The sequence below is a fragment of the Protopterus annectens genome, chromosome 14.part0 (genome assembly GCF_019279795.1).
Source record: "Protopterus annectens isolate FY-2018-M chromosome 14.part0, PAN1.0, whole genome shotgun sequence".
Taxonomy (NCBI): domain Eukaryota; kingdom Metazoa; phylum Chordata; order Ceratodontiformes; family Protopteridae; genus Protopterus; species Protopterus annectens.
Window position 1 is genome coordinate 391228000 of NC_056748.1, and position 22271 is coordinate 391250270.

The window sequence follows — 22271 nt, forward strand, 5'->3', positions numbered from 1 at the left end:
ACATCACTTTTAACCCAAATAAGTCTCAATCAACCTGAAATAAAAATACCAAATTAAGTTTTCTTCTGAACATTGTAAAGTAAGACATGATCTTCAGGGCCAAGCTAGTATGCATGAAGGTTAATTCCTTAAAACAGAACTCCGGTTCGACTGATTTAAGGAACTGTGACGATCAGCAAAACATCCCACAAGAAAAAAATGCCTTTTGTTTAAAGTCGATCGATATGATAATACTGCCAGTTGTATAATAATGGATCCTCCGCCTCTGTTCCTGGAACCTGCACCTATAGGACGTGTCACCACATGCAGGCTCTCTTCTCTTCCAGTGTACCTACATTGGTTCACAGAATCTCCTGTTACCTTTAATCGCAGTTCTGAAATAGAACCAATTTCTGATGCTGGTGCTATAAAGTTCACCTCTTTGTTTATGGATGTGTCAAAGAGACTTCCTCAAAGGTGGCTTGATCTGTATTCTCATACTCCCTCCTAAAAACTGACTGCTTTGGAGCAAACATTAGGAGTCTTAGAAGCATCATTCTACTGATTAACAATCTAAAGAATGAAACCAGTAAAGTGGTGTAAAAGTAAAGTGGTGTAAAAGTGCTTACCAAAAAAACTAATAAACCAAAAAATAAGCACCCTAGTAGTCAGTCTCCAGTCAGTTTTATTGCATAAAAAATTAGTTAAAGTTTTAGGTTTAAAACAACCATAAAAACAGCCAATAAAAACCATTACATTAGCATAAATCATGAATATTAATATTTGAAATAATCAGAGTAGGAAAAACCTATAGGTCGTTATTCACTGTCATATTAGTAAAACAATAAAACAAATGAAGGGACTTGGACATGTCCTGCTTTTTCTTTTAATACTGGCAGAATAGTCAAGTAATCATTTAACCCTGGATGTACATTTGCAGCCAACCTTAACTGCCACAACAGGTTTTTTTTTTTTTTTTTTTTTTTTTTTTATATAACACAATCCATTTTGTCAATCCCCCCTCTTGAATCTACTTGCACGGTGTTCAGAATGGCAAACTTAAACCCAGAAATACCTTCACACTGTAAAACTATGTCTAAACAGGGCATTAGTTTCTCTCTTATTTTTTATATCATATAGATGCTCATATATTCTGGATTTAAGAAGCCTCTCAGTCTTTCCAACATAAAATGAAATGCAAGTATTACATTTGGCAAGATGTACTAGTTTGCTGGAAAAACAGTTTCCTTTCCTGAAAAACAAAGTATTACTATTTTCATTAGCCAAGGTAATAGAGGTACCCTGTAGAATGCAATGGCAATAAGAACATCTACCACAGGGTCTGGTAACATTTAGGTTGTTGTTAGCTCCACCATTACTAGTTTTCCTTTCTAAAGCCAACTTTAAATTAGGTCCTATTTTGGTAGAAAAAGTGGGGTTTTCACCGAAAAACTTGGTACACCTCATTGTTGGTTTGAAAATACTCTAGTTTTTATTAAGAATATTCTTAACCCCATTGTAAAGGGGACTATACTGAATCACACAGGCTTGTTGGAAATTATTATTTGCCCCACCATCTACACCTGCCTGGGGGGGTGGGGTTAACCCCTTACCTACAAGTGGTATATATTTTTTACCCCAGCCATCCAGAACTTCTCTTAGAATGGCATCAATAAATTCACCAGGATAACCCCTACCTAAAAACATTTTCTTCAGATGTACAAATTCCTAACCTTTAATGATGCCTTTCTTCTGAAACAGTGGGTGATGGCTGTTACAATGTAAATAGCTATTGCAGAAGGTTTTCTTACGATATACACGAAAAATAAAACCTTTTTTTCCTTTTATTATCTTTGTATCCAAGTAATTTATTTCCTCGTCATGACATTCAAAGGTAATTTTTTAAAAAGTGGTGGTACTGTTCAAATACTCAATGAAAGCAGATATATATAGAGAGTCTTTTTTACCTCTCCATCTAAAAACCTGTTATAAGAGAGAATATCTGAGAAATATTCACTTTTGAAAACATATTCCCTTTCACAATAAAATAAAACAAGGTTAGCATAAACGGGGACACAAGCGGCCTCCATAGCTACACCTTTTACCAATTATTTTCAAGAATGAGGGCCATAATTTCACACAGCATGGTAACCTGATCATGTTGTAGGTGGGAACACGTAAAAAGTACATCCTCAAATATCGCTAAACCTTCTTGTTTGGGAATACAGGAAAAAATATCCTGGACACCAATAGTCAAAAAAGTAACTCCTGGGGACCATAATTCTGATTTTAATTGCCCCAGAAGTCCCATGAATCTTTAACCAAATGTGGTACCCCATCCACAATATGCTTTATCATTCTGTCTATATAGACAGCTAAATTGTGTGTTTTAGAACCTCCAGCTGCCACTATTGGTCTAAATGGAGGGGCCAGGATACTCTTGTGTACTTTTGGTATCCCAAACATAACCGGTACTTTGGGATGTGAATTAGAAAAAAAATCATAAAGCTCTTTGGAAATTCTTTGATCTAATACATATTCATATAAAAAGCTATCAATACATTGATAAGAAATGTGTATTTGGTTTATGGAAACTTGAGAGTAACTTTCGACATTAAACAAAATTTGCTGCATGACAATGGTACAATCCTCAGAACTGAAAACTATAACGTAAAAAATTCATCTGTAATAATCCTATCAGTGTAGTTGTAAAAAATTCATCTGTAATAATCCTATCAGTGTAGTTGTAAAAAATTCATCTGTAATAATCCTATCAGTGTAGTTGTAAATATTGAAACCATAGGAGGTATGGAGAATGTCCTGCCCTTCGTTCCCTAATATTGATACCTCCCTGTCTGCCACATGGGGAAACCTTTCTGGTACTGTGCCACTTTGCTGTATGTAGTTTGTCTCCCTTGCTTCTTGTTTGCTATTCTTTCGGAGTGCCTTAAAACTGGAAAATCCTGTTGATCAGGACCAATCCACCATCTCTTCTTCTCCAAAATACCTGTTCTCATCGTCCCCTTCTATACCAGACATGGTCCTATGATTACCATCAAACTGGGAATGAAACCCACTTTAATCAGAATCTGTATGTCTAAAACCAAGGTTATTAGTAGGGTACACTTTATGATTTTTGTATTGCTCAAGATCCCTATCCAACTTCCTTGATTTTTTATTAAAAAATAAATATTGCATTTTTTCTCTACCCTGTCAATAATTTTATTATAAAGCCCTTCATATTGGGAAAACAATAACAAAATCACCTAAAATCATACCATTTAACTCCTCTACTTCTTTTTGAAGCCTATTGTTCCATCTGTTCATGAAAATGCACAACTTTAAATAGTTGAAACCCCCATTTATCAAAAAGTTTAACAAAATTTCCAACAACATCAGCATCATAATGTAATCCAAACGGTAATCTATACACCCGTAACCCCTGCGGTACCACTTGTAAACACAGACATTCCTTAAAATAAACAATTTATATTGGAGACATTTTAAATTTAAACAATTTTTTCTCAAACACATAAATCATGTCTTTCAAAGATTTGAAATGGTTATTGTCACAACTGTCCTTGCCAGATATTGTCCCTGGTGCCTTGTGTGGTTCACTGAAAACAAAGTTTTTGAAGTTCTTTTTAAACAGGGCACCATATTTACAGCTAGTCCACCTTGTATTCTGGTTACAGTTGTTATCATTCCTAGGACAAGAAGAATGCCCATTAAAAGTAACTCTCTGCTCAGGGAGCACACTGCTGTGATCAAATCTCCCTTCAGAATTGCAATTAGTCAATTTAGGGGGAATAGAATCTTGAATAAGGTTACCGGTACCAGTTTGTTTCTGCTCCCCCTGTCGCGGCTGCTCAATAACGCCATCAAAAATAGCATCAAGGTCTTTGCCAAAGTAAACGGCACAATTAGTGCCTAAATCCTTCCTCAAATGGCTTTGCTGGTTAAAATTCAAAAAATCATCCCCATTACACGGAAAACGCTGTTTTCCGTCACCATGACAGACCTCGGCTGTCACGATGATATTACCACGCCTCCCAGAAGCGCGTGAACAGCTGCCCAATTTATTTGAAAAGTTTTCATTACGTTGGGAGCAGGAGCCTCCTCCATTCACTTGTACAGCCTCCACACAACTGCCTTAACCAAGTGAACCACTCTGGTGACTGTGCTGTTGTGAAAACAGCTCAATAAGCTTAGTTAACTCGCCCTTTAACTCAGCCACGTCCCTTTTGAGCTCCAAAAGTTCCAGGTGATGCCCAGAATCAATGACTGGTGAAAACTCCAAAGGTTCAGGAGAATCCAGGATGCTCAAAACACTACAAATGAAACTATAAAACCAGTAAAGTGGTGTAAAAGTGCTTACCAAAAAAACAAATAAACCAAAAAATAAGCACCCTGGTAGTCAAGTCTCCAGTCCATTTTATTGTATAAAAAATCAGCTAAGCGCTTTCATCATACACAGTTGACTTCATCAGAATAAAGGCCTTTTCTTAAAAAGCAGTTTAAATAGGTTTAAGACAACCATAATTGGTTAAAAAACAGCCAATAAAAATGTTAAATTAGCATAAATCATGAATATTAATATTTAAAATAATCAGAGTAGGAAAAACCATTAGGTCAATATTATTCACTGTCATATTAGTAAAACAATAAAACAAATGAAGGGACTTAGACTCGTCCTGCTTTTTCTTTTAATACTGGCAGGATAGTCAAGTAATCATTTAACCCTGGATGTATATTTGCAGCCAACCTTAACTGCCACAACAGCTCTTTTTTTTTTTTTTTTTTTTACACAATACATTTTGCCAATCCCCCCTCCTGAATCTACTTGCACAGTGTCCAGAATGGCAAACTTAAAACCAGAAAAACCTTCACACTGTAAACTATGTCTAAACAGGGCATTTGCTTCTCTTTTATTTTTACATCATATAGATGCTCATATATTCTGGATTTAAGAAGCCTCTCAGTCTTTCCAACATGAAATGAAATGCAGGCATTACATTTCGCAAGATATACTAGTTTGCTGGAAAAAGTTTCCTCTCCTGAAAAACAAAGTATTACCATTTTCATTAGCCAAGGTAATAGAGGTACCCTGTAGAATGCAATGGCAATAAGAACATCTACCACAGGGTCTGGTAACATTTAGGTTGTTGTTAGCTCCACCATTACTAATTTTCCTTTCTAAAACCAACTTTAAATTAGGTCCTATTTTGGTAGAAAAAGTGGGGTTTTCACCCAAAACTTGGTACACCTCATTGTTGGTTTTGAAAATACTCCAGTTTTTACTAAGAATATTCTTAACTCCATTGTATAGGAGACTACATTGAATCACACAGGCTTGTTGGAAATCAATATTTGTCTCACCATCTACACCTGCCTGGGGGGGTTGTTAACCCCTTACCTAAAAGTGGTATATATTTTTTACCCCATTCATCCAGAACATCTCTCAGAATGGAATCAATAAATTCACCAGGATAACCCCTATCTAAAAACATTTCCTTCACATGTACAAATTCATTTATTACATTCTCTTTTTGGGAAGTCATCCTGGCTATCCTAATAGCCTGACCTTTAATGATGCCTTTTTTCTGAAACGGTGGGTGATGGCTGTTATAATGTAAATGGCTATTGCAGAAGTTTTTCTTAAGATATACTCGAGAAATAAAACCTTATTTTCCTTTCACTATCTTTGTATCCAGATAATTTCCTCATCATGACATTCAAAGGTAAATTTTAAAAAAGTGGTGGTACTGTTCAAATGCTCAATGAAAGCAGGTATAGAGTCTTTTTTACCTCTCCATAAAATAAAAATATCATCCAAAAACCTGTTATAGGAGAGAATCTCTGAGAAATATTCACTTTTGAAAACATATTCCCTTTCCCAACCCAATAAAACAAAGTTAGCATAAACGGGGGCACAAGCGGCCCCCATAGCTTCACCTTTTACCTGCTGAAAATATTGCCCCTCAAAAAATATACTTATTTTCAAATATTGTTTTACTAATATGACAGTGAATAATATTGACCTAATGGTTTTTCCTACTCTGATTATTTTAAATATTAACAGTCATGATTTATGCTAATTTAATGGTCTTTAACCAATTATGGTCGTTTTAAACTGCTTTTTAACAAAAGGCTTTTGTTCTGATGAAGTCAACTGTGTTTGATGAAAGCGCTTAACTGATTTTTTTATACAATAAAACGGACTGCAGACGGACTACCAGGGTGCTTATTTTTTGGTTTATTTATAAACTAAAGAATGACTATAAACTATTTTCACAGTGCTTCAAATTTCTCAATAATTTTTTTCTTTCTGTTCTTAAGGGAATCTTCTTTACTTACTTTGTCCAGTATCTTTTATTAAGGAGAAAGTGTAAAACACTTTATGATGACATTGCTGGCATCATCTAGATCCGCCTTGATTACATTAGAAATAGGACAAGGTTTCAAAAAGGAGACTTGCTAACTCCATATTAATCTTCTGTTTGACAGGAGTCAGTACAGTTACTCTGGACAGTCACTATTTGTCCTAAAGCTGTAAAAAGGATTTGTAAACCAGCCTGCAATATTTCTGTATTACTGGAGTAAACAACCTTAACATAGGATGTCCTCTCTTCGCCAATGTTCTGCAAATCACCTACTGCACTGGAAGAACACATGATAAAACCAAAACTAAAGACAGCAGCATCCATGCAAGCACACACCAAAACTGAAAATGTATTGTAACCAGCACCTTTTTCCCCTTCAACACATCTTCTATTTATTTATTTTAATCTATCATTTGTTGACTGGGTTAGTCCCACCAAGTTAGTATCCTCTTTTCAGGAGTAACCCAAGGTGGTATTTATACTAACAGAGGAAATTTGTCCAGAGCATCTAAGAACTTCCTCTATTCATGATGTGTACAGGATGCTGTGTGCAACATGGTGGTGGTCAGACTGAAGTGGGAGGGTAATCAAGAAACAAAAAAGCTGTTTCTGCCTGAAGCAGAAGTTATTACCTTACATAATGGTGGTTTGAACATGCAACAGTTGCTAGATTTGTACATAGAGTGCAGATGGAGAGCCCAGTGAACACTTGTGGTCCCAGACCTAATAAAACCAACATAAATAATGCTGAACATTGTCTGGAAAGTGACAGAATGACTCCTTTACCTCAAATTGTAGGTGAAGGTTTAGTGGGGAGTGGACATTTGTCTGCTCCTCTTGCAAATGGAACAAAAAACAAAATATATATACACGAGTATGGAGTTCATACAGTCCCGGGATATACAAAGCTATTCTTCTGCTTATGTAGTATACAGGCAGCGTATCATGGATGCTGCTCATTGTCATAAAGAATGAGGCAACTGCGGATTTGACTAAACAAAGCAATCTTAACAATAACAGAGAGAGAGGGGATATTACTGTCCTAGATCAAAATAGAAACAAAACTATGAAGACAAAGAAAAACATAAAGCATGTAAAATGTTACTTTAAATGTTAGCAGTTGGATTAATCCATTAAGGTGATGAGTAATAGCTAAATGGTTGAACACAGGGAACTGTTACATATGTACGTTACCAGATCTGAGTACAGTATAAAGGCACAATCAGGAATGCTTCTCAGTTTTCTTGGTGGTAAAAGTTACTGGTCTTTAACAATGAAGATTATTTTTCTGGAGTTATGATGTTCATTCTTAACTCTCTAGCGGTAGTTTCACATTACAAATGTGACAGATCCAAGTATTCTCCTTTATAATCTAAATCTGAAAAAAAAGTGGAGAATAAAAGAGAAATAAGTGGAGAATAATGAATATTTAGGCACATACTGTCCTCTATTAAAATGTAGGCATTTATGGGAAATGGAGGTCTTACTACTGGTAAATTATTTTGTTTGGGGAAACTTTAATAGCATATCAAAAAGGAGTAGGAAAGGGAAGGATCTGGAAAATAATGGTGCTCAATTTTGTATTTTTTTTTTTTTTTACAAAACTGTCTAGTGGAAGGAATGGTGACACTTACAGGAGCATTTCTCAACTAGGATTGATTTGATTTTATTTTTTTCAAATAGTGGTTTATTTGACGATAGTGGAGGAATTATGGTATTTTTTTTTCTGATCATAAGGTTTATGTAAAACCCTGAAAGCAGAAAATATAGATTTTGTACAGATAAGATGCATTTTATCAAAACAGGATTACGTTTTTTTACTAGTTATTATGCTTTATTATGGCAGTATTAGGAAGCGTATTTAACAGCACGGTTTGTAATAACAAAATAAAATGAAACAAAAGAGATTAGCTTGTTTAACGAAAGGAGAACAGCATTAAGGTTACCTAATAATACATAAGGACCTGGAAAAGAAGTATTATCTATAAACTGACACACTAAGACCAGAGATATTTTGATTACATATTTGTGATGACAGTAGTAAAAGGTTTACAGGAACTACTGAAATATTACAGGTGGATGAACCTGGTTGACAAAGTTGTCGTAGAAATCTTCTACTGGCACAGATTTTTCTAGTACTAGGGCCATCTGACAACATTACTGCAGCTGCCTTAGAGAAGCTATTTACTGTATCAGTTAGCAAATGACAAGTAAGAAATAAATCTGGAGAAGATGGAATTTAGTACTTTTAACAGTTGGAGCCTCACAGCAAGACGTTGTCGCGTTCGATTCTCAGCTAGAGCGTCTTCTGTGTGGAGGCATGCGTGAATGGGCGTGCCTTCGTTGAAGGTTGTGCGTCAGGGCTGGTAACTCGGCACGTAAAAATCCACTACCAAACATTAGCAGACTGGAGTTCCACTGTGGCGACCCCTAACCGGGATAAGCCGAAAGACACAACAACATTATAACAATTGGAGCACATGCATACCAAGATTAAAGTATACAGGCAAACCCCAGATGGCCAGCTAAGCACAGCACTTTTGCTAAGCTCTATAAAATTAATATAATAAACAGGAATTAAACTAATATATATACATTTTATAAAATCTAGTTACTAATAGTGTAAACTTGAACTTTACAAACTTTTAAGTTTTTATTCCAAACAATTCCTGTCAAATTATTGGAGACTAAACATGAAGGAAAATTAACAGCTCCAAGTCTTCACAATCTGGTGCTGCACTGAGGAAAGAACTACAGCTGGCACCTTCCACGCTGCAGTCACCATCACTGAAGATAGATGACTTCCAACAAAAACCTTGAGAAATTAAGTAAGAATAGTTCTAAACAAACTGAAGTTTTTAGAGACCTTCTTCAACATCATCAAAATTAAAATGGACATGGAGACAGCCATAACTGACATAGATGGAAGATTAGAGGAGGAAGAACTGTACACAGACTTTATTCTTAAACAAAATACATGACTAATGAATAAAACTGATGATCGTGAAAATCAGGAGAGAAGGTGCAATAGCTGAATTTTCAGAGCACCAGAGAAGGTAGAAGGTGATGATTTTAGTTTTGAATAATTGGATACATAAAATTTTATACTTACAAGCGGAGCTCTCATTTGGCATAGAAAAAACTCGTATGGCAACTGGTAAACCAGTGCCCACATCCTCCACAGCAACATCGAGATCTGTTGTTGTAAAATTCTTTTCTTACCTTGATAAGGAACTAGTGCTAAAAACATCTTGAAGGAAAGCCCCATTAAAATTTAACCATTTTACCATTTAACAATGACTACTCTGCGAGAATTCTGGAAATGAGGAAGAAATGCTGGCCACTGGTCAAACATCTGAAGCAAAACATTAGAGCCCAAATATTGTATCCGGCAAAAATCAAAATGCACCTCTTTTCTGCTGCAAGAACCATTAACAACCTGGATGAAGCTATCTCCTTTTTAACAAACCGTAATCCAACAATCATCCCAGACGATATGGACTTTTCCCTGCCTTCTTTAACTCATTACATCAGAGTGGCGCCTCCCGGTGCATCTGCAGCTAGTTCCTACTGATGCCTCTAGGCGTCAAATATTGCTTGTTCATATTTGCATCAATAATTCCAAAACCATGCTATATACACTGTTTTAAAAGGATTACATATTAAAGCTTACACAATAGCAAACTCAACTGCATTAATATCTGACTTCTGTCTAGTGCAGGTAAATAGATATTAGCTGTTTTTATGATATTCATTTATATAGATACAATTTTCACATTTTTCTAAATATCTCAACAACCAAGTAACACAGACAAAACTCCTTAACCCTGTAGGAAAACGCTCAGATAGATGAATAAAATGCTGCTGAAAGTATGTGTGTAACATGAGCGGTTGCTGAGATATTGTAAGTTGTTTACAAAATATTACAAATGTAAAAGTTACTGTATTTACTGTTACTTATGAAATTAGGTTTAAGATCTAGAATCTAAAGAATACTACTGCTATAAAAATAGTTTGTGCTGAAGAGTTTGCCATTTATTCTTTTTTCATAATCCCTACGGTTCCTGAGATATGCACATTTGCTTGAAATGTGAGGACATAATTTGATTCTGCCAAAAGACTTGGGCGCCACCTATTGGAAGTTATAGTGCAACCTTTCTGAGCTCCATTGAGTGAATGAGTTAAAGAGAACACCTGAGAAAAATACATGGAATGAAGTCAAAAAGAAGAAACAAAAAACAGAGACACCAGCTGCCACAGCCAGTTCATCTCTCTAAGAATCAACTGGTAAATAAATAAATCTTTTTTGTTTGTTAGTGATTAATGTTTCTTAATTCATGCTTACTGCACCATTACGGAAATTAATGCTTTTTAAATATCATTTAACACACAGAGCACATAATTAAAGTACAGCAATAATATTAAAAATTGCTTAAAATTGCATAATAAAATTATTTATAGACAAAAAAAAGTTGATTTCTAGATAAGCCACTGTTGGTAAATCTAATGTGTGCAGCTGCTTCTTTAAGTGAGTTGGGGAGGACTCCATGCTGCATACATGTATAAATCTTTATTAAAATACTAATGCAGCTTATTTAACGAACTACAAATATAAAGTGTCACAACAACTTACTCTGGATAATTTTTTGTTTATTTAACCTTAAATGCTAAACTTAATGTTTTATTAATGTCAGAGTATCTGTGAGACTGTAAACCAGGAAACAGACATTGTTTTAGCTTTATTTTGCCTTTTTTTTTTTTTTTTTACTCAAAGAAGATTCTTTAAATTTGAGGGAAAGCTTTTTCTTACCTCGGGATGACCCTTGAGCCAGTTTTAAACTGCTGTCCCTTTTCTAAGTTCACTGAAAGCTGTTGGTCCGTTCTATGTTGCACCCTACAGGAAGAGTAGGGAACAGTATTACAGCTGCACCCTTAGCTTCAAATTCCCAAGTTAAGCTGAAAACACTTGGACTGCTACATTTAAGTTAGATTCTTTTATTTATACAAAAAAGTTACTAATTTCAAGTTAATGTTTAGAAATTAGAAAATAAGTTTAATATGATTATAAATTTAAATTAAAGTTACTAATTTCAAGTTGTTTAGAAATTAAAAAAGAAGTTTAATATGATTATAAATTTAAATTAAAGCTGACAGAAACAAGTATAAGCTTAAATCAGTCCAGAGTTAGAAACATAAATATACACACTATTTAAAATCTCTAGTAGTGTTTCTTGATCAACTGTGCAAGCTTTTCAGAACATCTTGTTATAACTTTACTCTCAAGCTTCAGTGCCAAGGAAGCTCTATTAGACTGAAGACAAGTACAGTGTATTTATACAGCAGAACCTGGTTAACAGCTTTTTCATACTGCTGCATAAGGCTAGATGCAGGTGTCATCTAATAACATTTTTTTGGCAATGTGTTGTAGTTCTGCTAATTGTAGTTTTCAGTTACATGAAAAAAAAAAAAAGAAACTTCATTACTATGGGGACAAGAACATGTGTGAGACTGGCCTGGATGCCACTCTCAAACAATACTTCTCAGAACTTTTGCTGACAGCTCTTAGGGTGGGTAAATAAGCACACAGTTTAATGTTATTATGATACTAAAGATAGCTGCACTAAGATGGTGGCCTCGGTTCTAGTCCAGTCGGCGGATTTTGGCTATACGGAAGCTTTGATAAATGTAAGACTCTTGAGCAAAAAAAAAAAAAAACTAAGAATCATCTGTCTTTTATAAGGTGAATAAAAGGTGTAAACAACTAGATTTAACATAGATTAAAAATACACGAGTTGATATTTAAAGTCTCTGGTGGTAAAACTAAAGACTGCAAGCATTGTTACATCAATACAATCTAGTTAATAAGGTTATTTTCCTTAATGAACATATAACCTGCATCTCCATTACAAAGTCTGTTGGAATTTTGCTATTATATGTAAAATATCTAAAAGGGCTACACTTCAACTGAGACTGTTTAGAAAGCAAGAGCAAGTTAAGAAGACCTTGCAGAAGTAAAAGAAAAAACAGATGCAAGATAAATGGTTAGAATACAACACATAATAAATTATTTGCATCTACACAGAAGAAGAAAGTGCAATGTAAAGAAGTTTGTTTTAATAATATAGAAAACGTAATAATCATCACTGACTCATAACTAACAATGCTTAGTAGCTATAGGACACTGCATTATTGTCATTATAAGAATAGCCTATATGAAGTTTTATTTTTGCAGTGCTGAAGTGTCTGCATTAAACACATATTAATGTAGTCACCACACTTTCCCTTTATTGATTTGGTTATTCACCAATTCTTGCTACAAATAATATGGATAATGTATTCAGACTTTTAATCCTATAAAAATAAATGCAGTCCAACATTACCTATTCATCTTAACATAATGTACTTTCACTGAGGTAATTGTGAGGCCCCTTAATGTTAAACTAAGATAAATCGTTGGGACCTTTTACTCTCACATTCAGCTTTTACTTTATTAGAATGATATAGGTGAACAAAAGATTTAAGTATTGATGAATAACTATGCTTAAGCAATCATTTATGCATTTTTTATAAATGCATACACCATCCCAAAGATTTTTTACACAAGCTGTTGGTTAACTAACATGTTTTTAAATACAAAATGAGAGACTTACAGTTGGACTGATATATCCTAACTAGATATAATACCCGAGTCAGAATACAGGCTCCTTCGATGTTCATTAATGTTGTTCACAATACTTTCTGTGTGCATAAATCTATATATATATATATATATATATATATATATATATATATATATATATATATATATATATATATATATATATATAGGTCCACTTTTTAATTTCGAAATACTGAAATCTCGAATTTCAGTATTTCGAAACCACATAGCCGAAAACCCAACCACAACTCAAAAATTCGAAAACACAACCACGAAATTCAAAATCCCCTAATTACGCTACACATACAGTACACACACACAAACATACACAACCCCCCCCCCACAATCAAATTAATCTAATACTACATATAAACAGGGGATCAAAGCCCCCTGCGCCCCCAAATCCCCCTCCACTTATATATTCTAACTCTGAGATCGCACAAACAGAAAAACAAACTAAACACACACATATCTTACAGTCCCTCAAACACACATATAACAGTCACAAAACACACACACTTGCACACGCAAACTTACCAAAATTAAACCCAAACATCCACATACCATACCACCGGAAGCAGACATTCAAAATATCTGTGCTTCAGTATTTTGAATTTCACGCTTCTGCCGGTTTCGGAAAGTTGAGCATTCGGCTTTGTAAGTTCGAAATAATGAAATTCGAGATTTCCATATTTCGAATTTACAAAGTGGACCCATATATATATATATATATATATATATATATATATATATATATATATATATATATATATATATATATACACACATATATATATATATATATATATATATATATATATATACACACATACATACATACATACACACACATACACACATTCAAAATTTCGAGTGTTCAGAACAGCAAATTTTTTCCTAGGGAAAAAATCTGCTGTTCCAAAACACACACACACACACACACACACACACACACACACACACACACAAAACAATAGCACACCAAACAGCAATCCATACACATACACCTAAACCTACACTAAACTATACATACGCCACTAACTATCCACTTACCTTAACCCAAGCCCTAACCCTGAGGTCCGTCACTATCGCACAGTTACCTCACCCGCGCCCTAACCCTAACTCACCTAACCCTCATGTCCACACAATCGAACACTTACCTGAACACGACCCGTAACTTTCCACCACAGAGCTGAAAATACAGAAGCAATAGAAACGGACAACCAAATTCTTTCCTTAGGAAAAAAATTTGTTTTTTTGTTTCTTCGATATTTTCAGCTCCGTATTCTAATATAAACCCTATATATATATATATATATATATATATATATATATATATATATATATATATATATACACACACACACATACACACATATATATACATACACACATATATATACATACACACATCATAAAATGGGGTGCCCAGCTTTCTTTTTACCAGTTACTTTTTGGATAACATAATTAAAACATTAATTCTTATTGACTCTAGCCAGTAGATAAAGATTTTGTACTTATTCAAAACTCATTTGATCTCATATAGTAATTCGTGCCAAAGATATGCAACACTGGATGTTGAAGTTCCTATGCAACTCAAGATGCTAATATATGTGCCTTTCTCCTTTTTCTGCACTATATTTTAATAACTTAATCGAAACTGTTCAATCAATTGCATGTTTATAGTACAAGTCTATTTATTAGTGCATTTTAAAGTTGATGGGTATTGTTCATGACGGTTTGGGAAAGCAGTTTGATTGATTCCATCACATCTTTTAAAATGGGAATGTTTCTCTATTTTTTAATAGAATTATTTTGTTGTTTCTTTCAGCACTCAAGACCCGATTATAATATACTTCACATCATATTTAGTCATAATTCTTGCAAACATGTCACTTACACAAATCAAAGTTTGAAGTCCAACATTTTCATTGAATGCTTCGAGATAATAAAATCAATTACTACTGACCATTGGATAAACTACTCCTATAACTCACCATGTCTGTCTTTAGCCTCATTTAATATAAACGGCATCAATAATTCAAAGAAGAGGTCAAACCTTTTAAGATAAAATTAAACAAACCACAAAATGTAGTCCTACAGGAAACCCATTTTAAAAATAGAGAGAAGGATGTTTGGAAACCAAACACTTGTAAGTCTAAAAGGAGAAGAGCTGTGATCCTGTGGAAGAATATTATCATCTGTCCTCAAATATTATAGAAGCATGAAGACCCTGAAGGACTACTAGCTATCACTATCCTAAAATTCAATCATAGAATTTGGACGCTTGTTAACCTTTACTGGTTCCCAGAATTCAGTACTTCACCTGCCAAACAACATCTTGACTTTATTAATAGTATATCAAAAGGGAATCTTATTCTAGGGGGTGATTTTAACTGCTTATTAGATAATTCCAATACAACAAGTAGTCACCCACTTACACTAATATCCACTGCTAATATTCTTAAAAAAAATGGATAAAGTCTCATATGTACGATACATACAACTCTAAAAATAACCAATCATTCTGTCATACACACACAGATCATAGATTTAAAACTCAAACCAGAATAAAGTCCTTATCTCCAATTATTTAAAATTAAAGCTCACATCATTTACTGTTCTTCCTTGTCCTTTATCAGACCATGATTGTCTTATGTTAGATATACAAAACAGACTTCACGAAACTAAATACTATAACTAGAATTCCTGCCTGTATCAGCAAACTAAAAGACTTCAAACTATGGTTATCATCAGAATTAAACAACTTCTTAGAGACAAATAATGACATTGAAACAAACATTATTATGCTTCGAGGTGGTCTAAAAGCATATTTATGGTAAAACTATAGTCTGGTATAAGTAAAAACTTAAGAACTACAGAACCTACAATCTCAATTAACCTCCTTGAGATTTAGATCATCACAATCAAACTCAAATAACAAAAAAAAATAGATGCATTCATAGGAAGGCCCTTATAAGGCTAGTCAAGAGTTTAGCCCATGCATAGACAAACTCAGCACACAATGCCCCTGTCCAGCACAGGTGGAATCCCAGGGATGTATTTTCTATTTCCCATCCAGTTATCCAGATTGTGCTTAAAAAAGGGGGTAAAGCGGTACTCTGCTTGATGTGGAGAGGGAGTCTATTCCATAGATGGGGGAGTCTCTGGGACACAAATCTGTCCTGCCACCAAGTCCTATTGATGTCACAGACCAGGTTGAGGCAGAGTATGCGGGTTACTCGAGTGGAGCTTGACTTGCGAATATGCAGCAGTCCCATCAAGGTGGGGTCTGAGATCGCCTTGTATGCCAGACAGAGTTCACCTCTGAGGAGTCTGTATGAAACAGAGTACAGGAACAGGGCTTTTAGCCTGTGTATGGTAGATTTTTGAAGCTCTGGATTCTCCTGGTGAGGAACCTCTGTGGGTACATGCCGAATGAGGCGTTGTACTCATGGGCCCTATAAGGGAAGAATACAGGAATGTTATGACCTCCTTGTCCCTGGATGAGATACCCTTACTTATGAGGTGGGCCATGTATTAAGCTTTCCATACAATGGAAGCAACATGGTGGTCAAAAGTCAGGCTATCAAATCTGGGTGCCCAAATCCCTCATGACTGACTGCGTGTTTAGAATGTTATGTAATACTTTGTGGGGACATCTCTCTCCCCAAAGGGGATGATGATGCATTTTTTGTATTCAGCTTGAGGCCATGTTTCTGGCACCAGTAATAGGTTTGGGTGAGACCCTCTTAGAGGATGTCCATGTCACTAGGGGAACTGATGACAGCTCCCAACTTGCAGTCATCTGCAAACTTGGTCAGCCGTAGCCCACTGGTTTTGGTCTGTACCTCAGAAAAGTATATCCCAAATAACAGAGGCCCCAATACCAAACCCTGGGGTATTCCACTCGATACAGTTCTACTGCTTGAGGTGGCTTCCCCTATTTTGACTAGGTGGGTTCCATCGGTGAGCCAGCTGGCTACCCATCTGGTAACATATGGATCGATGCCTAGTTAAGAGAGTATTATGCCAGAGTGGGGAATAGTGTCGAAGGCTTTGGCCAGGTCAGGGTAGGCAGTATGCACCATCTTCCCCTCATCCATGGCTTTGGTGACTGTCTCAAAAATGTCGACCAAATTTAACAGACATGACCTCCCCGTGACGAAGCCAAACTGTGTGGGATCGAGTGTTTGGAGGTTGCCAATGTCCTGGCTAATGAGGTCCATGATAATCCGTTCCATGATCTTGCAGATCAGGATAGTTAGACTGATGGATCTATAACTTCCCAGATTAGTGGACGCTCCACCTTTATGTAAAGGGATGACCGTGGCTGTCCTCCACTCAGCTGGGAAAAAAACGGCACTCGGACTTTGGTTGAATAGGGTGCCTAATGGTGCTGCCAGAGTTCATGTAGAATGCAGCCCGGGGTGTTATCAGGTACCATGGAGGCTGTATTTGTTGCCTTTGAGAGAGCAGAGATGACCTGATCCCTAGATACAAGGGGAAGGGAGCAGGTACTGGAAATGTCCTAATTTACTGATGGGGGGACAGAGGGATGACATTTTCAATGAATCTGTCAACCAGCAAGTTTGCTATATCTACGGCATTTGTATATGTGGTGTCCTAAACCATCAGTTCTGAACAGATCTGGGTGCTACCTTTGAGATTACAGACATATGTGAAGGCCTTATAATTGTATCTAGTAGATGTGGCCAACTTGGACTCGAAGTTTGCTTTGGAGGATTTCACTAGTGCTCTTATTTGCTTGTTTAGGTTAAGGAGAGATTGCTTCCAATTGGGCACCTTCTCCTTCTTGGTCCTGGTTAGCAATTATTTTCTTTTGTTATAGAGTTTATTTACTGCAGATGTCCACCAGACAGGTTTACTCTTCCTTGCACTATCCTGATGTTGCCATCACCAAGACCGAAGGGGGATTTAAATCTAGAATTCATAGGAAGGCTACATTTTCAAATTCCTATATGTGGTTCTTTAGTGCCCACCCTGTTTACCAAAAAAGTGGTATCATCAAGGGCCAGTTAGTGAGGGCGAGTCGTAGGACATCTCTGGATGAAGACTTTTACAATGAATGTGATATTATTACTGGGATGTTTTTGCAAAGAGGTTATCCCCAGGATATGATTCAGGAGGTCAAGGACGAGGTTATGGCAGGTCGATATGACAAATATCCCCCTATTTTGGGGAACAGCTCTTTTTCAACGCAGCACCAAAAACCTAGTGAGGATGCTGATTTGCAGTATAATAGAAACTTTGTTACTAACTTTAGTAAGGATTCCTATTTCCTTAGAGGTGTTATTGAAAGAGAATGGGGCAAATTTGTTGAACTTACAGATCTTGAAGTGTTCAAGAAACACACTCAAGTTTATTTATAGAAAGAGACAGAATATTAAGGACATACTTGAACAAAACAACACTCGTGTACCATCCCACAGGAAGAAAGGGACGTATAGGTGTGGTTCTTGTCCCCAATGCCCCCGCATTGCCCATATGGAAAGTATTTACATTAAGGGAAGAAACAAAACTTTGTCAGGCAATGCATACACCAACTAATAGTTGTGGGGTGGTTTATATTGCCTTGTGTGGTCAATGTGAGGGGTTTTATGTTGGGAAAACAGAGAGGCAAATGAGACGTCGAATTTATGAACACCTCAATGATATTTGGGAGTGCAACTCTACCAATGCACTACATAAACATACATTAACCTGTGGGGGAGCCAATTTTACCTTTTTTGTATTAGAGCTAGCACCTAGGGACATCAGGGGAGGCCCATGGGAATCTAAGTTGGCTTATTGTGAAACCTACTGGCAAATAGTTTTGGATGCCAGTAAATCCCTGGGTCTAAACGATCATATTTCCTTGTTACCCCTGTTAAAACTTAGGGCGGCTAAATTATGATTTTTAATTAGATTTGTTATTTATATATATTTTTTCTGAGGATTGAGGTTTTATATATAAAAATTTTTTTGGAAATGTCTTCATATTTTTAAGAAACCCTTTATCTTTTTAATATGTGATCTGTGTTGTGTGTATAGCTTTATCCACTAATTGGTTATTAATTGTTAGCCTTTTACTATTTAAACAGGTTTTTCACATTCTGTGTATTTTCTGATGAAGTCTGGGAGGTGCCTGGACGAAAATGCAAGTTTTGTGGAGCGTTAAGTTGTATGTACTAGCCAATAAAGAGTGGCGTTTTTCTGTCTTCGAAACCCAGTCTGTTTTGTTTACTGTGAAAAATCTGTTTATACGTTTGTGAAATTCCTCGATTCTTTTTTTTTTCTCCTCAGTTTTATCCGAATACTATAGAACCTACTGGAAACACGGAGAGACAACAAAAATATTAAGTTTCTACATCATAACAATTGTGAAATAAGGTCTATTTAAAAAAATAAGGTGTTGGAAGATTACCTTTATGAAAATTTCAGAGAAGGGTAAATGTGTTGAGACAATAACAGTGACATTTTTTTTTAACCTGTCTGGGATCAATTAGATTCTAGAATTTTTCAAAGCTTGCATCAGAGGTTTAAATAAAACAAATGCCTTTCAGCTTTTTCTGGTTAGGGGTCGCCACAGCGAACTCCGGTCCGCTAATGATTGGCAGTGGATTTTTTACAGTGCCGAGTTGCCAATCCGACACCCAACCTTCAAAGAAGGCACACCCATTCACACAAGCACCTACCTGCATGTCTTTAAACATCACTCGACCACGGGGAGGACATGCAGACTCCACACAGAAGGCACTCCAGCCGAGAATCCAACAGGAAAACCTCTTGCTGAGAGGTGACAACGCTAACCGCTGCACCACCACGGCTATATGTATCAGAAGTTTAAATAGTGTGAACAAATTAACTGTTATAATTTTTTTATTTGGAGATGAAGACATAAGAAATTACCAGTGAAGGCTTCCAAATTGTATAAACAACATATTTAAAAATATTGTCATTACGATCAGCTGGAAACCACTGAACACATTTTATAGCATGTAAGATTATTTACTTTTTTAAATAATCTTACCCCATTTTCTGATCAAAAATAAAAGTATATTTCAAGACTCCAGGAAAATGCAACTGCTGTCTCTATGATCATATAACTTACCTTTTCATACCTTGCTCTGACTCTTATTTTTTGATTTTAACTCTTTTAGCATGCCAACTCCGATTTCCACTTAAAATATAATGCATATAGGAGTTATATACTTTCAGACACTCTGTATATAATGTCATTTACCTACTGCCATTATACCATCAAACCAACTATGATATTTGCTTTGCATATATATTGCATTTTATAATTCACTCTGTATATTACAGCATGTATCTATTGTGTTTATCCTGGGCAAAAATGAAATAGTTCCAATGGAATTAATGCTCTGCCCTGCTTAAATTCAAAAATAAATAAAACAATAAATATATATAAAAGTGTTATCTACTAAATAATCACAGCTAGTGGTGTGTACTGGAGACATAACTGGTAATCTAATTTGTTACAGTGCAGTATAGTATAGAACTGCCCAAAAGAAAGAATAGTTAATGTGGAGGTACATACTATGGATAGTACGAAGAGCTAAATGTGCAAACATTTTACATAAAGCATGGGATTAAGTTTATATGTGTACAAAGACTGCCTCTTTTGTTAAAAATTTAACTTGAGATATTTACAGGCTCATAGGTAACTACTAGGCTAGCTGCCCTTGCCGGTTATTTTAAGCCTAGTCAATTTCCCTTCTGCTGCGCGAATTAACCTATCCCATTTGGTGTTAGACTGGCCTTACCCATCCCATGGTCAATAATTAAACATTACTCCTAATGAAATTAACCGGAATCATACCATAGATATTTTGAGGGAACCTATGCATGGGATAAAGCATTCAGGAGTTGCTGCTGTCCATTAGTATAGAGGTAGTATTGGGGTACACTTTGTTTCTTATCCAAAGATGCAAGTTGTGCTTGAATATGGAGAGGGGCAAGCTTTGTTTTATGTGGATGGTTTCGGTGGGTGGGTTTGTGTTATTATACCATTGTTGTAACAAAAATATAAAACCCTTGCTTTTTTTCTAATTAGTGCCGTAAGAGGTTTCACATATACCATGGGTAAAACAAACTCAAGCAGATGAGTCTGCAGTTTTTTCTCTAGCAGAACTCCCTACATTTTTCATTCAGATCTTCCCATAAATCGTGTAACTTTAGATTCAAATGCTAACCATTTATATCTGTGATATTAGCTCACTAGTTAAAAATGCAAAAACATTCCTCGTTTTATGTTCTCATACTATTCTTTTATGCATTTATTATCAAGTTGCTATAACATTCTTAAGCTGTAAACACTGCTGAAAATGTTTCACCACTGTGGAGCTTTTCTCCCTCAGCCTCCACTAAAAGTACAATCAAATTATCCCAGTTAACACAAAATGAACAAATAAATACAGAATACCAAGATTATTACAAAAAAAAAATAATCTTTTAATACTGCTTTGAAAGCTAAACTTTAATGAACAAGATGCTGCATCATGTTTTTTTCATTTAATCCAAAGAATAAAATACTCCACCACAGTTTTTTTTGGTACTTTTCCGTTAAACCCACTACCAGTTTGCGCTGCTCTATTTTGCCGGTATTTAAGCAGTTGACATGTGCAAAACAAAAACTAAGTGTGCTTCCTTTTTATGACTAATTCTCCTAGACCCTATTTGTACAGGTACTTCTTACCTGGTGAGTAGTATCCCCTGTGATGCTTCATTTACAAAGTGCCTGGAAGATTTTTATTATTGAGTAAAGATGAACTTCCTGTATTTACAGAGTTGTGTATGTGTGTTTCAGCCTGTTTGGAAGGCAGCAACCAGGGCGCCAAGGGAATACACGTTTAAGTATTACATGGTGATGTGAATTATGTTCTTCTTTCATTCGTACCACCGTTTTATTGTTATAGGTTACCAACATTTCTTCATTTACATTTGTTCCTGTCAAAATTCTAGGCTTATAAAACCTCTTTGTTTATTTGTAATAATCCCACCACTTCATCGTATCACTCAGGTTTGGCATTTCGGTAAGTCTTGCATATCCCACTGCTGCCTTTTGCCTGGTTTTACCATTAAGTAAATGAAAATGGACAGGCTTGTGACTGCAATAATGAGGTGCATGGTAGGGAAATGCAGTATCCTCCAGCAGTGAAAGACTAAAACACAAATGAATGCGGTTATCTGCTGTGCAGACATTAAAAAGAAGTTACAGTCTTTAT

At 35.7% G+C, this 22271-nt stretch overlaps 1 protein-coding gene across 1 annotated transcript in view; it reads right to left on the minus strand.

The window, feature by feature from the left end:
- Positions 1-22271, minus strand: part of HELLS (helicase, lymphoid specific) — a gene marked incomplete in the record, with an annotated part of 1428613 nt that overhangs the window by 1402218 nt on the left and 4124 nt on the right. Inside the window, 1 exon segment of the mRNA XM_044056152.1 lies at positions 11173-11256. Within this exon segment, the coding sequence (XP_043912087.1) occupies positions 11173-11256 (84 nt within the window).